This window comes from Phalacrocorax aristotelis, chromosome 2 (genome assembly GCF_949628215.1).
Source record: "Phalacrocorax aristotelis chromosome 2, bGulAri2.1, whole genome shotgun sequence".
Lineage (NCBI taxonomy): Eukaryota > Metazoa > Chordata > Aves > Suliformes > Phalacrocoracidae > Phalacrocorax > Phalacrocorax aristotelis.
This window is the reverse complement of record NC_134277.1, coordinates 63835216-63851424: the sequence shown is the minus strand read 5'-3', so window position 1 is coordinate 63851424 and position 16209 is coordinate 63835216. Positions and strand designations below refer to the sequence as shown.

Genomic DNA, 16209 nt, shown 5'->3' with positions numbered 1-16209 from the left:
ATTGTTTTGTGTGGTTATACTGCTTCTGCTGATGTAAAGCCTGTTTGTGCGTCTACACAGCAGCACGTAATAAGCCTACTTCTACAGAGCTATGCAATATGAACTTGGCAGTGGGAAGTTAGAAACAAGTGAAAAAGCCAATCCACTGGCAACCCTGAATGCGCCCTGGTGCTGTAGTGAAGTCTTATGCACCTCCTGAACAAAGTCCTCGAGTTAATTACCTCCTGATTTTCCATTTTTAACTCATGAGGGCCACCGACTGTGCACCTCAAGGAGCCATAATCACGGAAGGGGAAGGCTGGGTGGCAATGAACTGAAGTAGCTTGAAATTCCTGGTCATCTTTCTGATGGTAATAAGATTTAAAGCATGAAAACATAGGGGAAGAAACCAGCAGGCTCAGAGTGTGCCAGAGATACTGGGATCTGGCAGAGTGATTTATTGTTTGTAGCACTTGCAGAATAATGTATGCTTTATGAGTAACAACATGTCCTTTTGCAGCATGAAAATAACTGCTCAGAAACAAAACCCCGTCAGTAGTAGTCATGCTGTAAAATGAACTCCATAGCTGTATTTTATCCCGAAGTTTCTATGTATCTGCTGGCATTGCAAGTAGAACAATGGTCATAATCTGGCAGAAGCTGACGGAGCTCTAAGCAGAGGAGAGCTTTTTTTGTGGAGAGCATGAACTGTTCATTTGCTAGCCCAATTGCAAAAACAGTTAGCAAATAAATAACCACCCTGAGCGTCACCCAAAGGCCTGGACTGTTTTCTTAATGTTGATACTATTTTCCTACTTGCTTTCCTTGCCCCAAGAGCCCGTGTCATTCACTGGTTTATATAAACCTATTGGGTCAAAACTTCTGTACAGGAGGGACGGCTGAACTGAGCTTCTCACATTTCTGTCGCTGAAGCAGTTCTCTGGACACATCATATCAGAGTGCGTGTTCCTGACCTCTGGTCTACCAGTGTTCTCCAGCAAGATGTCAGTGAAATGTTTTCATCTATTGCACACATGATTAATTAGCCTGTCAGCCTACCTCTTGTATCTGTCCTGGTGTTTTTGAAAGGGGAGGTGATTTTTGAAGGTTTCAGCATGATTGCTGAAGATATTGCATGTAACTGGGTCAGTCATATTTTGCTTGATTTTAAAGCCATCATGTTCACAGTGGAACCCATTCATTGCCACTGCATTGCGTAGATAAGTCCATTGAAAGTATAAATTTATGGACAACGAAGTCTTAAAAATGCAAACACCCTTGCTCTGGGAGCTAACTGAAATAATTGCATTAGAGAAAGTGCAAAGTTTTCTAATCCTTTCGATTCATTATTAAACATTAAAACTGGATTCTGATAACATTATCAGATGATGCTTTAAGTGACCAAGCATTTTTAGTGAACGTAAGGGTTTCTCTACTGAATACAGCAATGGCAGTTCAGGGTAGGGTGAAGTGGGTTGCTGGAGAGAGAAATTACAGAGATGCCTTAGACTATGTTGGTTCATGTTCATCCTCTTCAATAGCAGGGCAAGAATGGGGGAATGCGTCTGTAACCCCAAGCTGTGACCTCTGCTGTCATCTCTTTGAGGGAAAAATCCAAACCACCTCCTGCCTTTCCAGCAGCCAAATGCATCAATGCTCCCACCCAGAAGGTCTGGCTTTGTCCTGTCAGCATTTGTTGGGAAGGCTGATGTTGCCACCACAGACATCTGTCTAGGAGGAATTCAGAATAGATGATGCCAAGAAATTGAATGACAATTCAAAGCATAATTTTGTGCTGAAATTAATATAAGTGCATGAGTTGTACTTTGCTAGTTATATTATTAATTTTCATATTTAATTCAGCAAAAATTTTAATTTTTTAATTTACTTCAAGCTGCTGCAGTATGTCCAGTTCGCCACACCTGAAAGCTGCAAAACATAGATGTTCCTGGGTTAAAGACTGTGCAGAATAAAAGTGAAGGGCTCTGGGAGCTTCCTGCTTCAATCAGGGAACCTTGTTCATTGTGGAAATGTGGCTTGCATACAGGGCAAGATCTGGAGCGCCTCTTCATTTAAAAACTTGTCTGGAGGACAGGTTTCCTGAATTCTGCCCACAGGGGGTAGGACAGGCAATGCTTGCCGCATCAAGCAACAGTTATTAGTCATTATTCCCAGTGCTCAGTGTGTGGCATCATGCCACGAAGTTAAGAACCCCCTTTCTGTTTAAAGGTCACCTCATTCAAGAGCTCTGAAACTGCAGCCTTCTTTATCTTGTGCTAAAATATGCATGTCCCTGCAAGTATGGGTAGGGTTATTGGGACAAACAAGGCAGAACTGAGCAGTGAGCTCTGGAGACAAAGGAGTCTAATCCCAGATTTTTTTGATGTTGGCAAGATTCAGCTGGTGCGCATGTGTAGCATATGAGCACGCAGATATCAAGGTTAAAATAATGATTTGGTAGTGTATCGATGGTTTCAACTGCTTGAAATTTCACTCCCTTAGTACCTGGGGTCCGTTACCTCAAAGGGCAGTGGTAACATTTAAAAACAAGTTTGCTCCTGTTGCAGGCATGTGCCTAGCATAGGTGGCTTAACTGGCATATGTACAGTCTGCCAAGCTGCAAAGGCTTCCGCCTTGCTTTTTTTCTTCTGAGCTGGCTTCCTTGAAGTGGTGTTTAGTAGAACTTATACCTGCTGTGTGTTCCATGGACGTTGGTTTTCACTTTGTCAGACGTTGAGTGGTTGGACAGCATCTAATTACTGTCTTCATTTGTTGCTTTTTTGTGGAGGGGGAGGAGGTATAATCTGCTCACAGCAAAAAATATTCTCACAAGTCACTTGAGAATGATTGCTGGGAAAGAAGTGTGGGAGGGAGGGGAAGGCGAAAGGGATTGGTACCGTGAAGAGGATAAACAGAAATGGGATGAAGGGGAAGAAAAACTGGGAAAACTTCATTCAGGTCAAGGACATAAGGCAGGGTCAAATGTGGATGAGGTAAGGCAAGTGGAGGAGCAGATCTGTCAGCTCCAGCTTCTCCTTTTTCCTGTGGACTGGGATCTGGCAGGTCCTGTCTGCCTGAAGCTGTTTGAGTTCCCTTCCAGCTCCCCAGACAGTATAGGATTTCAAGTGCACATACTTTCTGGAGAGTTTATCTGCTCCTTTCTTCATTCTTCCCTTTTTTTAAAATGTGTTCTAAGGTTCCCTGCTCTTTCAGCCAGGATTTCAAGGAGGGAAGGGCTTACCGTTTCATGGCATCTCATCCTGCTACCTAAGCACATTTGGGTCTGGGAACCTTCTTCCAGTCCTGACTTCTTTCCAGCCCCAATGTGAGTCAGTGCAAACCTAGTGCTTCTGGATAGGGAATCGAGACCCCGCATTTCGGAAGCATGTGTCCAAACACACAGTGCAGAGACTGGAGCGAGTGCTAAGACCAAGTATGCATGATATCTCTATCAGATACACTGGAGTGCTGCCACAGAAGAGTGGATTGAAAGTCCCTGGGGTCTGTGTTTGTCAGACAGATGTGATAATTTCCATAGCAAGTTGTCATTCAGCAAAACAGAGCACTGAGGTGAATGCGCTGCTTTGGTAGGACCCTAGTGGCAGATGTGTCAAATGTCAGGTGTCTTATCAAGGCTTCAGGTTATCATTTTTTCTCCCCTATTTCTGCTTTCTCTTCCCCTCTGACAAAGCCTACCTCTTGTCTTGAACCTACCAACTGTAGCTGGAAGAATGGACACTGTTCTGGTGGTAGCTTTTGGTCGCCTGATACTGAACGATTTCTGCTGCAGGACTAGATCTCTTGATTTGCCGCAATCCTTTTTGTGGTGTCCATAATATAAGTTGTCTGTACCTGGGCTAGAATGAAAAGCTGAGGCTAATTGGACAAGTTCTCAGTGTAATCCTTATGCTGTATAGCTGTAGGCATTTAGTTTAGGAGTCAGAATTAAGAATGCAGGCCAAGACATGGAGGCAATGTTCAGACAGTGACTTCCCCAAAATCACGTTTCTGGGCACGTAAGCTGAGAGATTGCTTCCCACTGACTACACACAAACTGGTCACTCTAATATTAGGCTACTGAAATACGTGTCTGAAATCAGAAGGTGTGTATACCTCCCTGTGACAAAGGAAGCTATTCGTGTATTGTAATGTTTTGACATCAAAATGAAGACTTATCATAATCACCCTTGCTTTTGTTTTACTTTCTGTGTTTCTTTTCCATCTCACCTATGCTTGAATTGGATGTAGTATTTCTCTTCCATCCCACTCTTTTCACTGTCCCTTCTCTGGCCTGTGTTCTGTTTTGTCTGTGCAACTCTGCACTCGTAGCAGTCAGAGAAAGGAGAGCAGTAGGATTACAGTCCCCTTGCCTCATGAATCTCCATTTCTCTCCCCTCTTCTCTTCCTTGAGAGGGGGTCTTGCTACAGTAGAAAGAGTAGACTGTGATGTGGATTATCATGGGGTGGGTTCAGTTTGAAACATCTGTGTGTTATCCCTATCTTGCCCATTTTGTCTCTATGCTGATTTGGCACCATGCTCAAATGGCTTAATTTGAGGAGGTCACAATGTCTTAAAATTTGGAGTGCTTTTATACTCATTTCAGTGAAGGTAACTAGCTGTATCCTAAGCAATAAAAAATTAGCAGAGCCTGCAAAGATCAGGCAGAAAAATTTTTCCCCACAGAATTATTATTGCTTACAATAAAGAACAGAGCATCATGTTAAAACCATGCTTTATTTTTTTAGATGTATTAACCCTCATACATTTGTAAAATGTGCTTTCATCATCAGTTCCTATTTCCTAAATATCTGAACGGAGACACCAGGTATGCACAAAGTGAGCAATGGGCTAAAGTGAACAGACTTCAGACCAGGAGCTATGCTTAACCAGAGCCTGAGGAGGTTAGACTGCATGCGAGTTTTATTTGATCCAGTTCCTGTTAACTGCAACCGTGGATTAAGTATACAGTCTTCAGAGTCTAAAACTAAAATGTATTCTATGCAATTATGTTAATAATTAACTAGTATCATGTTGAATTTCAAGGTAGACTTGTGTTTAAAGAGAGATGTGAGTATTTTTGAGGTCAATGCACAACTGACACAAGAGCAAAAATGTCATGTAAAAAACCAATGAAGATGCGTAAAATCCAGTGGTAACTAATTAAAGCCAACAAAAGGAGAAAAATGCCTCTGTATACGAATAAAATTTGTCTTCTCTGCAAAGAATTTAATGTAGAAATTAAAAAGCCTCGATCTACATTTAAAACCTATGAGCACTTTATAAAAGCATTTATTCATAGAGTCATAGAATCATTTAGGTTGGAAAAGACCTTTAAGATCATCAAGTCCAACCGCAAACCGAGCGCTGCCCAGTCCACCACTAAACCATGTCCCTAAAACACCCTATCTACACGTCTTTTAAATACCTCCAGGGCTGGTGACTCAACCACTTCCCTGGGCAGTCAGTACCAGTGCTTGACAACCCTTTTGGTAAAGAACTTTTTCCTAATATCCAATCTAAACCTCCCCTGGTGCAACTTGAGACTGTTTCCTCTTGTCCTATCATATTCGAGCACGTATATCTAACAGCCATTCATACAAAGCTGTGAATGGTCCCAAAAGAGTCATGAGGACAGGTACACCCATCCATTTATTAGGAAAAGTGCCCCAACAAATCATCATGAACATCCGACTGTGAAACTGTGCCAAGAGTGGCATCACACAGTCAAACCTTTTTATTTCCAGTCAGAAATCTAGTTGCTACATTTTGTACTAAATCAAGCATATTAATCATCTAGGTGGGAAGCTGCTAAGTATAGAATTGCAAAAATTCAGAAGAGTAAATCAGGAATAAAAGATACTGGTATCAGTGTTAGAGAGGGAGCAGGGCTTATGCAAAAAATTGCATTTCCCCCCTGCAATGATCTGCAGATCCACTGGAACACCTGAACGATAATTCTGTAATTTGCAAATATACCATAACTCATTTGGATTTTCACGTTTCCAGAATTTTGGCAACAGAAATGAGACAATCTGTTTGATTTCCTGAGTGAGAGGAATTAACAATGCTGTTTTAACATACTACACAGTCTGTCACTTTTGCATTTGATAGTGCCATTCACATTGTACCTTAGGCCAGCTGTGGGTGCATAATCATGACTGGAGCAGATATTTTTAAAACCGTATTTTAAAGATTGCTTATTCTGGAATACAGCACTCTAAGGACAGGGAAGGAAATACTTCAGATTGGCAACTAACTCCATCATGAGTAGCAAAGTTTAGTACCACATCTGAGTCTCTTAGACTGGTTGATTAAACAGGATACTAAAAATATTAACCGTTAAGGCTCCTAAAATAAACTTGTGTGTGATTCATGGAAGGGTAAAAACTTCACCACCTAGTGGCTGCCAGTATTCAGGGTCAAAGGTACCCTGTTAGCAGGGTTCAGTCACTGACCAAGCAAGTGCAGACAGAACATGTTTTAATTTTATGCTCCCGAGACTCTATGCTTGATCCATGTTTGCAGTTAACAAGAACTGGATCAAACAAAGCTCCACATGCAGTCTAATCTCCTCAGGCTCTGGTTAAAGTATAGCTCCTGGTCTGAAGTCTGTTGTTCCCTTTACCCCATCGCTTCTTTGTGCATATCTGCTGTCTCTGTTCAGATATTCAGGAAATACAAACTGATTATGAAAGCACATCTTGGAAATATGTGTTTTTCTTGTAACTAAATGAGGGTTAACACACCTAAACAAACAAACAAAAAAGCATGGTTTTAACATGATGCTTTGTGTTTTATTGTAAGTAATAATAATTCTGTGAGGAAAGCCTTTTCTGCCTAATCCTTGTAGGATTTGCCTAAACCTTACAGGCTCTGGTGGTTTTTTTTTTGCTCAGGATACAGATAGTTCCACTTAGTGAAGGACACCATGAAAGCACTCTGTGTTTTAGGACTTTTGTGAAATCTTGAAGCTCACTAGCTTGGACAGAATTCTGTAATTCTGGGGAGAATGCAAAAGCAAGCAGTGCTTCTTCTGTCTGTCCTTAATCTAGCACGGCTGCCTTTGTCTGCACGCAGTTGAAGTGTGCAAATAGCTTCATAGAATCAATAGTTAAATTCTGTTTAGGGTAGGAAGATAAATAGGCACTGAAAGCTTGTGGAAGTGCAGAAAAAGGTGGTTTTGTGCTATGAAGATACAGGTAGGGATCCCATATGTTCAGGTAGGTAGCTGGACCAATCTCTGATTTCTTAAAGGTGTCACAGTGTTAATACTTTCACTCTACAGCTCTGGCAGTGCAGTAATGCTAGATAACTCGTAATCTGCCTAATGGAGACAAATGGCTATGGACACATGTCAGAATAATTAGTGTTGAGTCAAGTTAATTTGATTTGTTTATTTAACAAATTGAATTGTTTCAGCTAATTATATAGCGTGGCATAAATGTGATGAGGGATGTTCAGAGAAGAAAACTACTCCTTTTTTCCTCCACTAAATTAATGAAACTGTTAAGGAAAATGTACATTCAGAGTATGCAAACGATGTCCAGCTTCACATGCTGAATTTTGCAACCTCCGTTTTGGCATGACTCTTCCTGGGCTTCTTGTTGGACTGAATGATGCAGCATTCTCCTCGTAGCCCCAAAATACTCTCTGGAGAAGCCTATCTTAGCTTTTTGCTCCACTACTATATAAGGAGCCTGCCTTTCTCTGTTAGAAGGGGACATTTCACCTAGGTGTGTAAGATTGTATCCCTCCTCCTGTATTTCTGATGAAGAAATGGGCAAAATGAAGGACTGTTCAAAATTCTAGTACCTTTTCAACTTCTTGGGCTATTGCCTTTTGTTAGTGGGAATTACGTTGGCTTAAGGGGTTAGGGATATTGAACTTTACTGACAATAAATACAGAAATATGGTAAATTCAACTTTTGGGGGTTACATGGAAAGTACTCTGTGTGAAAGGAACCTAACTGCCCTTTGCCCTTTGCAGTGTATCCTTTTACAGATTATAGCAGTTTTACTCTGATCTAATTTTCATTTATATTTTTTTCTTGAACATTTTGAGAGTGAAGCTGGCAAAATATATACAGCAAACAGGTTGTATTTACATAACTTCATGATTTTAAAAATCTAGACTATTTTCAAAATTGCTTTCAGCACTGACTACTTCAGAGAGCTTGCAGAAGAATGCTTTGATGCTTCTGGTTTAACAACTGTGACTTAGTCGCACTTTAATTCCTTGAAACAACACTTTCATGAAAAAAGTAGCAAAGCAACAGGCAGAGTTCAGACCCCTGTTGTGCTTGGTGGGGTAAACACATGCTTAGAAAACTTGAAACAAAAATTTGAAGCAAAGTGTGAGAGAAATACTGTTCATAGCTTTGTATAATGATGCTTTAACATAGATTGGAGTGCTGAGGTTGAAAGTCTTGGCATTGTATAGCTGTGGTTGAACTCTTCCCAATTTGTCTCCAAGTTGTAGTCCCCTGTCAACCTCACTCCATACATCTTGGTGCGTACTTTGGTTCTGCTTGGACACATGCTGAATGATTCCCTTAGCAAGAGATTCTGAATATAGACATGGCACAGTTGCCAGAGGTAGCATAATGCAGCCTTTGAAGTTGCGTGCTTTGTCTGCATGGGAAAGCATCGGGTCGTGCAAAGATGCTCGTGTCAGGTCTAAATGTGTTAACTTGAGGGCAAGAAGCGGCAGAGTTGGATCGTGTTGTACCCTAACTAGACTATCACAGCCTGCTTTTTCGTGTGGCTAGCAGGAGTAGGGAAGTGATCATCCCCCTGTACTTGGCACTGGTGAGGCCACACCTCAAATATTGTGTTCAGTTTTGGGCCCCTCAGTACAAGAAGGACATTGAGGTGCTGGCGCATGTCCAGGGGAGGGCAATGAAGCTGGTGAAGAGTCTGGAGAACAAGTTTTATGAAGAGCAGCTGAGGGAGCTGGGGTTGTTTAGTCTGGAGAAAGGAGGCTGGGTCTCTAAGTTATAAAGACCTTATCGCTCTCTACAGCTACCTGAAAGGATGTTGTAGTGAGGTAGGTGTTAGTGTCTTTTCCTGGGTAACAAGGAATAGAACAAGAAGAAACAGCCTCGAGTTGCAGCAGGGGAGGTTTAGATTGGATATTAGGAAAAAGTTCTTTACCAAAAGGGTTGTCAAGCACTGGAACAGGCTGCCCAGGGAAGTGGTTGAGTCACCAGCCCTGGAGGTATTTAAAAGACGTGTAGATAGGGTGTTTTAGGGACATGGTTTAGTGGTGGACTTGGTAGTATTAGGTTTACAGTTGGACTTGATGATCTTAAAGGTCTTTTCCAATGTAAATGATTCTATGATAAGGAGTATCTTGGGAGCCATATTCATGTCCAGTGTGGACATAAAACTCAGAAGTGCATTCAGCTGAATCAAGTGAAGAGTCTGCCTTTTTGCTAAGCTCTGCCTGTTTTATTTTTTCCATATCCTCCCAGTCTCATTTTCCCTTTTTTTTTTTAAAAAAAAAAAAACCTGTCTATTGGATCCAGCCCATCTCTTCTGTATTTTATGTGTCTTATGGATAGGTGCTCTCCTCTCTTCATGTTTCCACAGTTCCTGGCAGGGACGCATAACTAGGAGTCCAGGTTCTACTGAAATGTAGTAAGTACAAGAATAACTTGGATCTTCTGAACCTCTTCATCCAAAGCGTTAGCTGTAATACCACCAATGTATGGTCAATTGCATATGTAAGCTTTACTACTAAAATAATTGTGCGTGTTGTAAATTATCAATCATGTCATAGTAAGAATTGGGAATTGCTTTGGTCCTAAGCAGCAATGTCAGGTTCCAGCATGTCTCTGACTGGAAATGGCTAAGCACTGCAGAATGACTCAGCTCTCATTGGACTTGAGAGAAAACATCTTGTGGTCATCCTAATCTATGTTTCATGTCTGTGGCTTTAAATTATGACACACTAACTTGTTCTCTGTCAAAGTATGTTTCATTTCACGAGGAAAATCTTAAAACATTAATTACTAAAAAGCCTCATGGCTTCCTCTTGCTACTGTAGTACAAGTGTAAACCTTCAGTACTTTGTAACTTAAAGCAGCAGTTAAAAAGAGAATGTTCACAAAATCACAGAGTAGTTGAGGTAGGAAAGGACCTCCAAAGTTCATCTAGTTTAACCCCCACTGTTCAAAGCGGGGTCAGCTAGATCAAGTTACTCAGGACAGTGTCCAGATAGGTTTTGAACATCCCCAAAGATGGAGACTCCATGGCCTCTCTTGGCATCCTGTTCCAGTGTTTGACCACCCTCATAGTACCAGTTTCTTGTGTGCAGCTGCACACAGACCTCTGAATTCTTCCTGTCTGCTCCCCTGGCTGCATGCATTAGTGTACAGGCACTTCAGAGGCACCTAGTCATGATGATTTCCCAGAAAAGATTATAAGCGCTCTGTCCATAACACTTTCCTGTAGGCATACCTTCATTTATGTGCATATGCTTGATGTGGTCACCCTTCAGCCCTCTACTGATCACGAAGTCTCCCCTGGCCATGCCACCCACTGCTTCCTCCCCATCATCACTGATTTAAAGCTCTCCTCACCAGGCTGACCAGCCTGTTGCCAGGAATGCTTTTTCATCCCCATTTTTCATCCCTATTCAGGCAAGCTGAGAGCAGTGGAGCCATATACAAAACCATATTTGACTTAGATGCAATGATACTGATAAAATGGGATGACGTGCATGTGAAGAACAGTGACAGGAGCAGGCGAGGTAAAAAGCAATAAGCAGGGAAACAGCCCCCTCTCCATTGAGAAAATAATTCAACAAAATGGAGAATATGAAGCAGTCGTATGCTTCTGACATTTATTTAATCTTTAAAATCTTTGATGAGAAATACCTGTATTTTAAAGATCTCAACTGTCTGCTGTTGACAGAATTCAGCTGAACTTGTGTATGTGCGTGGACGCACACATACATAGATGGCCAAATAAAGTTTTTATTTAGTGAATAAAAATTGTTTGACTCTATTTAAAAAAGAAAAGAATCCACAATATGTATGACCCACCCTGTGTATGATCATCAAACTGAAACATTTATACAGCATTTCTCCCACAGCATTTAGAAATTATGAACAACAAATATAGAGCTGAATTCTGTCCTGTGTCCCTGCAATGGGCAGCTTATTACAGACTGTGTTTTAATAGTCTTCCTTGCACCCATGTGTCAGATTAAATGCTAGAAATGCCAACTGGATGATAATGTAGTATCGTTTCTGGAAGTATTGGCTTTTAAAGTTAATCTTCAATGGGATGCTTTACTGTAGGCATGTGCGTACATTAGATAACCTTGGCATGCGGTGAGTATTTTAAGACCCACATAATTTTGAAACACCCTTTAATATTCAGTGAAGGTCATGATACATTCCATGCACATAAGATCAGAAACAGACCTTCCAGGCTTATTTTACTTCTCAGGATAGATGCCAAATCGGGAGCTCACAGTGATGTAGTCTGTTTTTCTGTAGGACAGTTAAAGTGGCACAACAAGCCTTTCCATGCTGTTCCACTGACATTTGAGCCCTGGTCTAGGGCAACCACCTCACAGAGGTACAACTCTCTTCACATGCTTATCTTTTTAGCTGAGATTTCCAAAACAAATACTGTATACTAATAATGTATACTATGGATTCTGGGATCTTGAAGTATGAGGTCAGAAAATTCATTTTAGTAACTAAACTCCAGCATCTGAAGCTCCCAGTACTGTCCAGAATCAACCTGCTAAACCAAAGCCAATACTATCTGTAACTAGTTCTGTTATCACTTTCTATTTATCCACTGATGATACAAAAAAAAAAAAAAAGAATAGTGCTTCCTTAAGCTTTATGTTTAATCAACATCATTTTATATCCACAAAATAAAAGACTAACTTTCTGTAATTCAGAGATTTTGTAATAAACAACATGCTTACAGGTTTTCACATGGAGTTAGCTGCTTCTTGGAAGAAAGTAGAAGCGCATATAAGATTAGATTCACAATAATTCTGTGAAATGTGTCTGCCCTCTTTATGCAACAATCTGCTACATGGGGAAGAAGAGAAAAGCAAATCCTGGCTTTGATGTCAAAACAATGTAAACTACTTTTTGTATTTGACTTGTGTAACAAGTGAGGCATGAAAACAAAAGTGCAGTGCCCTGAGTAGTGGCAGTGAATATTTTATCTTACCAACAAGAAGCAACAAGAGACTAAATCCTTAAAGCATATGCCGTGCTGACAGTGCGTTCTCATTGTGACAGTAATGGTATTTGCAACCCCAGCTGCACTTGAGCCTGTGCTGTAAAAGCACCCATTTCTCAGAATGCATGTTGCTGCCTCTTACCCTTTACTGGCCCTTAGCCAGAGGAAGGAACTTTTCTTTGTTGGTCATGTTGCCCTGTATAAACAGATGTTTAAACAATTTTTTTGCCCAAATTGAAATTGGAGAGATTTGGACATCATATCTTTAGGTGACTTTAGGTTTTTTGTATGTAGGCCAGTCTTCCTCTGACTTTTTACAAATATCCAACATACATGCCTTTCTAAAATTCAGTGGCTGGATCCTCACAGAAACATGGAAGCAGGAGTACCACTGCTATTGCTGTGATTCGGTTGTTTGAGTGTGGTTGGTAAGACTATTTTGGGGGTGACTCAGGGCTGTGATTAGCGACTATTCGCCACTTTCTGTTGGAGGTTGTTTTGACTAAGTCTAATGAGTTAAGAGTTAGTGAGTTGATTATGGATAAAGGAACATGGTGCTCTGGGAATGTGTTTGAATGCGTGTGCTCTCCAGTATTTCCTAGCATCCACTTGTTTGGTGTTCTCTCCAGGCTGAGGCATGAGATTCAAAGGGAACTGGAGATGTTGCTTATAAATTATGGAGTTACTGCCTCGTGGTTATCAACCTGTTGTCAATAACATCAGACTATCATTCACAACTCAGCTTTTTCTACTGTCTTTTGTCAACTTGTAAGGTTCCTACATCCCCAGTTTAAGATTGTTCCCCATCACTGTATTCATTCTCAGTCCAGGTCTTCTGTGTGGAGTCCCAACAGTCCTATGACGATTTCTTGTTTCTTACTTCATATTTGAGCAATTCAGGAAGTTTTGGGTGATTCACTAATGTGATTACATAGTAGCATTTCAAGACATCCTAGTACTGCTTTGGAGCGACAGCTTTGGAGAACCTGGGTGGAGCGCTCTAAAGAAAGTGGGGAAGCAATGTGGCAGGTGAAAAAGCGTGTTCAGGAGATCTGTAAGAGGACAAGCAGGTAGCTTCCAGCTCTGCTTCATTCTTAGGTTTGCTCTCCCATTTCAGAGCTGCTGGGCACCCTGTCCACCTCCCGCAGTCAAAACAACATCAGAGCCTCCAGCAGCTCTGGGGTCCTGGGCATGCCCTGGTCTATGCTGAGACCCAGGATGGGCACTTCCCTGCAGGACATATCACTAGCCTGGATGGCAGGCACCCCACAGCATGAGAACAAAAGCTTTTCTGCCTTTTAGAAGTGGGGCTGTTCAGGTAGATAAGCCCAATATAGCTTTAATCCAGTTAGTTGAGGTACCGGTGGCAAGTGAATCTCGGTAGCACACACTTTGTGCTCGAGCACCCAGACCTGCTTGGATGCTGGCTTCAGGCTGGATTCTCAGCTCCCACATACTCATTGCTGTTGGTACCTAAGCAAGCTTGGTGGGTTTAAGTTAGGAATTACCAGTAATGCTGTGATCATGTTTCTGACTGTACTGTAGGTATCCATTTTATCCTCATGCTATAATAGAAACATTATGTAGAGGGACCAAAATAATAAAAAAAAACATTTGCAACTAAGTTTCTTCATTAAGTTGCTAAAATGTAAATTGCCATTTATCCAAAGGACCCATTTTCCCTTCCAGTATCCATTGATTTCCAGGATATAGCTTGAACCTCTAGAGAAGAAATTTCTGAAAATGGTAATACACTGGTTTTGTTTGTATTCATTCACTGACTAAACCCTCTAGAAGTATCAATGTGGCTTCTGACCTTATTGCAGTTTAAGTGCTTTCCCCAAGCAACTATCAAGCAAAGGCAGTCCTAAAGTAATAAGGGGAAAAAAATGCCATGAAGAAAAGTTTCTTGGGATTGAGAGGATAGGATTGTTTTTCATCTAGCAACGCCCTACTTTTATTGCAATTTTAAAATTCTGTTTTACAGACTGACTCTCCAGTCAAGCTCCAGATGCGTTTGTTAGAGTAACCTTGACCTCCCCATGGACTCAACAAATGTATCACAAAATGGCATTGCTCACTGGGAATGCAGATCCTGAGTTCAGCTCCTACTCCTTCAATAACTTGGAAAACTTATGTGAAGTGCAAACCAAGAAAGGATTCTTCTACAAAAAGGCGAAACTTCTTCACCCTGGGGAAGACTTGTGCTGCTTAGCCCGCCTGGATGACCGGACCAGGTTTGTGATCATCAACGTAGGTGGTATTAAATACAAAGTTCCATGGACCACCTTGGAGAACTGCCCCTTGACCAGGCTTGGGAAGCTAAAATCTTGCAACAATTATGATGAGATCATGAACATCTGCGATGATTATGATGTTAGCTGCAATGAATTTTTTTTTGACCGTAATCCTAGTGCCTTCAGGACGATCATGACTTTCCTGACAGCTGGGAAGCTGAGGCTTCTCAGGGAGATGTGTGCTCTTTCTTTTCAGGAGGAGCTTGTGTACTGGGGGATAGAAGAGGACCACCTGGAGTGGTGCTGTAAAAAGAGATTGCGACAGAAAGAGGAGGAGGCAGCTGAGGCCAGGCTGTATGAAGGGGAGATGGTATTTAGTGAAACTACGCAATGTGCCTTCCAGGACAATAGCCGATTGAGTTTGTGCATGCGAAAGCTCAGGGATATGGTGGAGAATCCCCACTCAGGGATCCCAGGAAAGATCTTTGCTTGTATTTCAGTCTCTTTTGTTGCCATCACTGCAGTCAGCCTCTGCATCAGCACCATGCCAGATGTCAGAGAAGAAGAAGATCGGGTGAGTGCAGCTTTTCTCAGAGTAAAGCGTGTTTTCCATTGTTGTCTCCTCAAGGTGAAGGTGACGGGCAAAGTCACTCCAGCAATCATGCAGGTATTGTGTTCAGTATTTATGATGTGGAGGGCTGGCCGGGGTAGAGCACAGAAAACATTATGTCACTTAATAGTGGGGGAAGATTGGGCCAAACTCTGCCTTGCCAGCACAGCTTTGCCAGTTCACACCAGCTTTACCCAACAGATTTGTTTTCTGACATCTCTAACCAGATGACAAACTAGCGAGTATAAAAATCAGCCTTGCTTGAGGCTTAATGTTTTGAAGTTAGGTGAAGAGCTAAGAGATCAGTTTTCCTTAAAGGTACTTTAACTTACCATTTTGTATGAACTCTCAGTACCCCACTGTAAAAGCCACATCTAAAATATTTTGATGCTATAGGTGAGGTAAAGGGCAGGGAAGCTGAGGCAGCAATTCATCTGCAGAAACAAAGCAAATGTCCCAATTTTCAGACATGCTTAGTGTTCTCAAGTGTAAGCTGTGGATGTTTCGTGCCCTTGAAAAATCGTGTCTTATGGATATTTTGTTTATTCTTTAGTTCAACAGATTTCCTAAGGGTTTAGTCCCTTGTTTGTGCAAGCAGCTCAGTTTCCTAGGATTAGCTGTATGTAGGCCAGTGAGAGCTCATCTGAAGATAGAGGAGGACATTCACATTGTCATTAAATATGTGCTGAGATGGAATCTAAGGGGTTTGTGGGGTGGGAACTTTTCGAAGAGTTCATGGCCTCCTTAGTTTTACTCAAATCCAAGCTTGACACTAAATGTTTGGGCTTATTTTCCAGCCCCACAGTCATTAAATGTGATTGCGAACTTCAGCTACTAAGACAGTACTTCACCCCGTCAAGTTCTGCCTCTCAGATGAAGGCTAAGCTCTCCCGAAACAAAAACCCTTCTTGTGTGCTGTCTCCCAGGTGCTGAATATCTCATAGCTCACAGTCGCTAGCAGAAGAGAGAGTGGTCATTACCTGACAGGAAGCATTTACTGTTTGGTAACGTTGAAAGTAATAAACATGCTGATGGAAAATGGGTCCAGCAACTCCAGAGAGACCCCCTGCATTTGACTGAGTACCTCATGTGCAGTTAAACCCACCCTTTGCTTGCGAGGTATGCTCAGGTTAGATACCAACTGAGTTGTTTGATTTGGAATCAAA

General features: G+C 41.6%; 1 protein-coding gene across 2 annotated transcripts in view; it reads left to right on the top strand.

Moving 5' to 3' along the window:
* Positions 1–16209, top strand: part of KCNG2 (potassium voltage-gated channel modifier subfamily G member 2) — a 60565-nt gene that overhangs the window by 20881 nt on the left and 23475 nt on the right. For both annotated transcript variants that reach the window (XM_075083860.1, XM_075083858.1), the window contains exon 2: positions 14184–15007. In XM_075083860.1, coding sequence (XP_074939961.1) covers positions 14252–15007 — 756 coding nt within the window. In that variant the 5' untranslated portion in view covers positions 14184–14251. The remainder of the gene's footprint in view (positions 1–14183; positions 15008–16209) is intronic.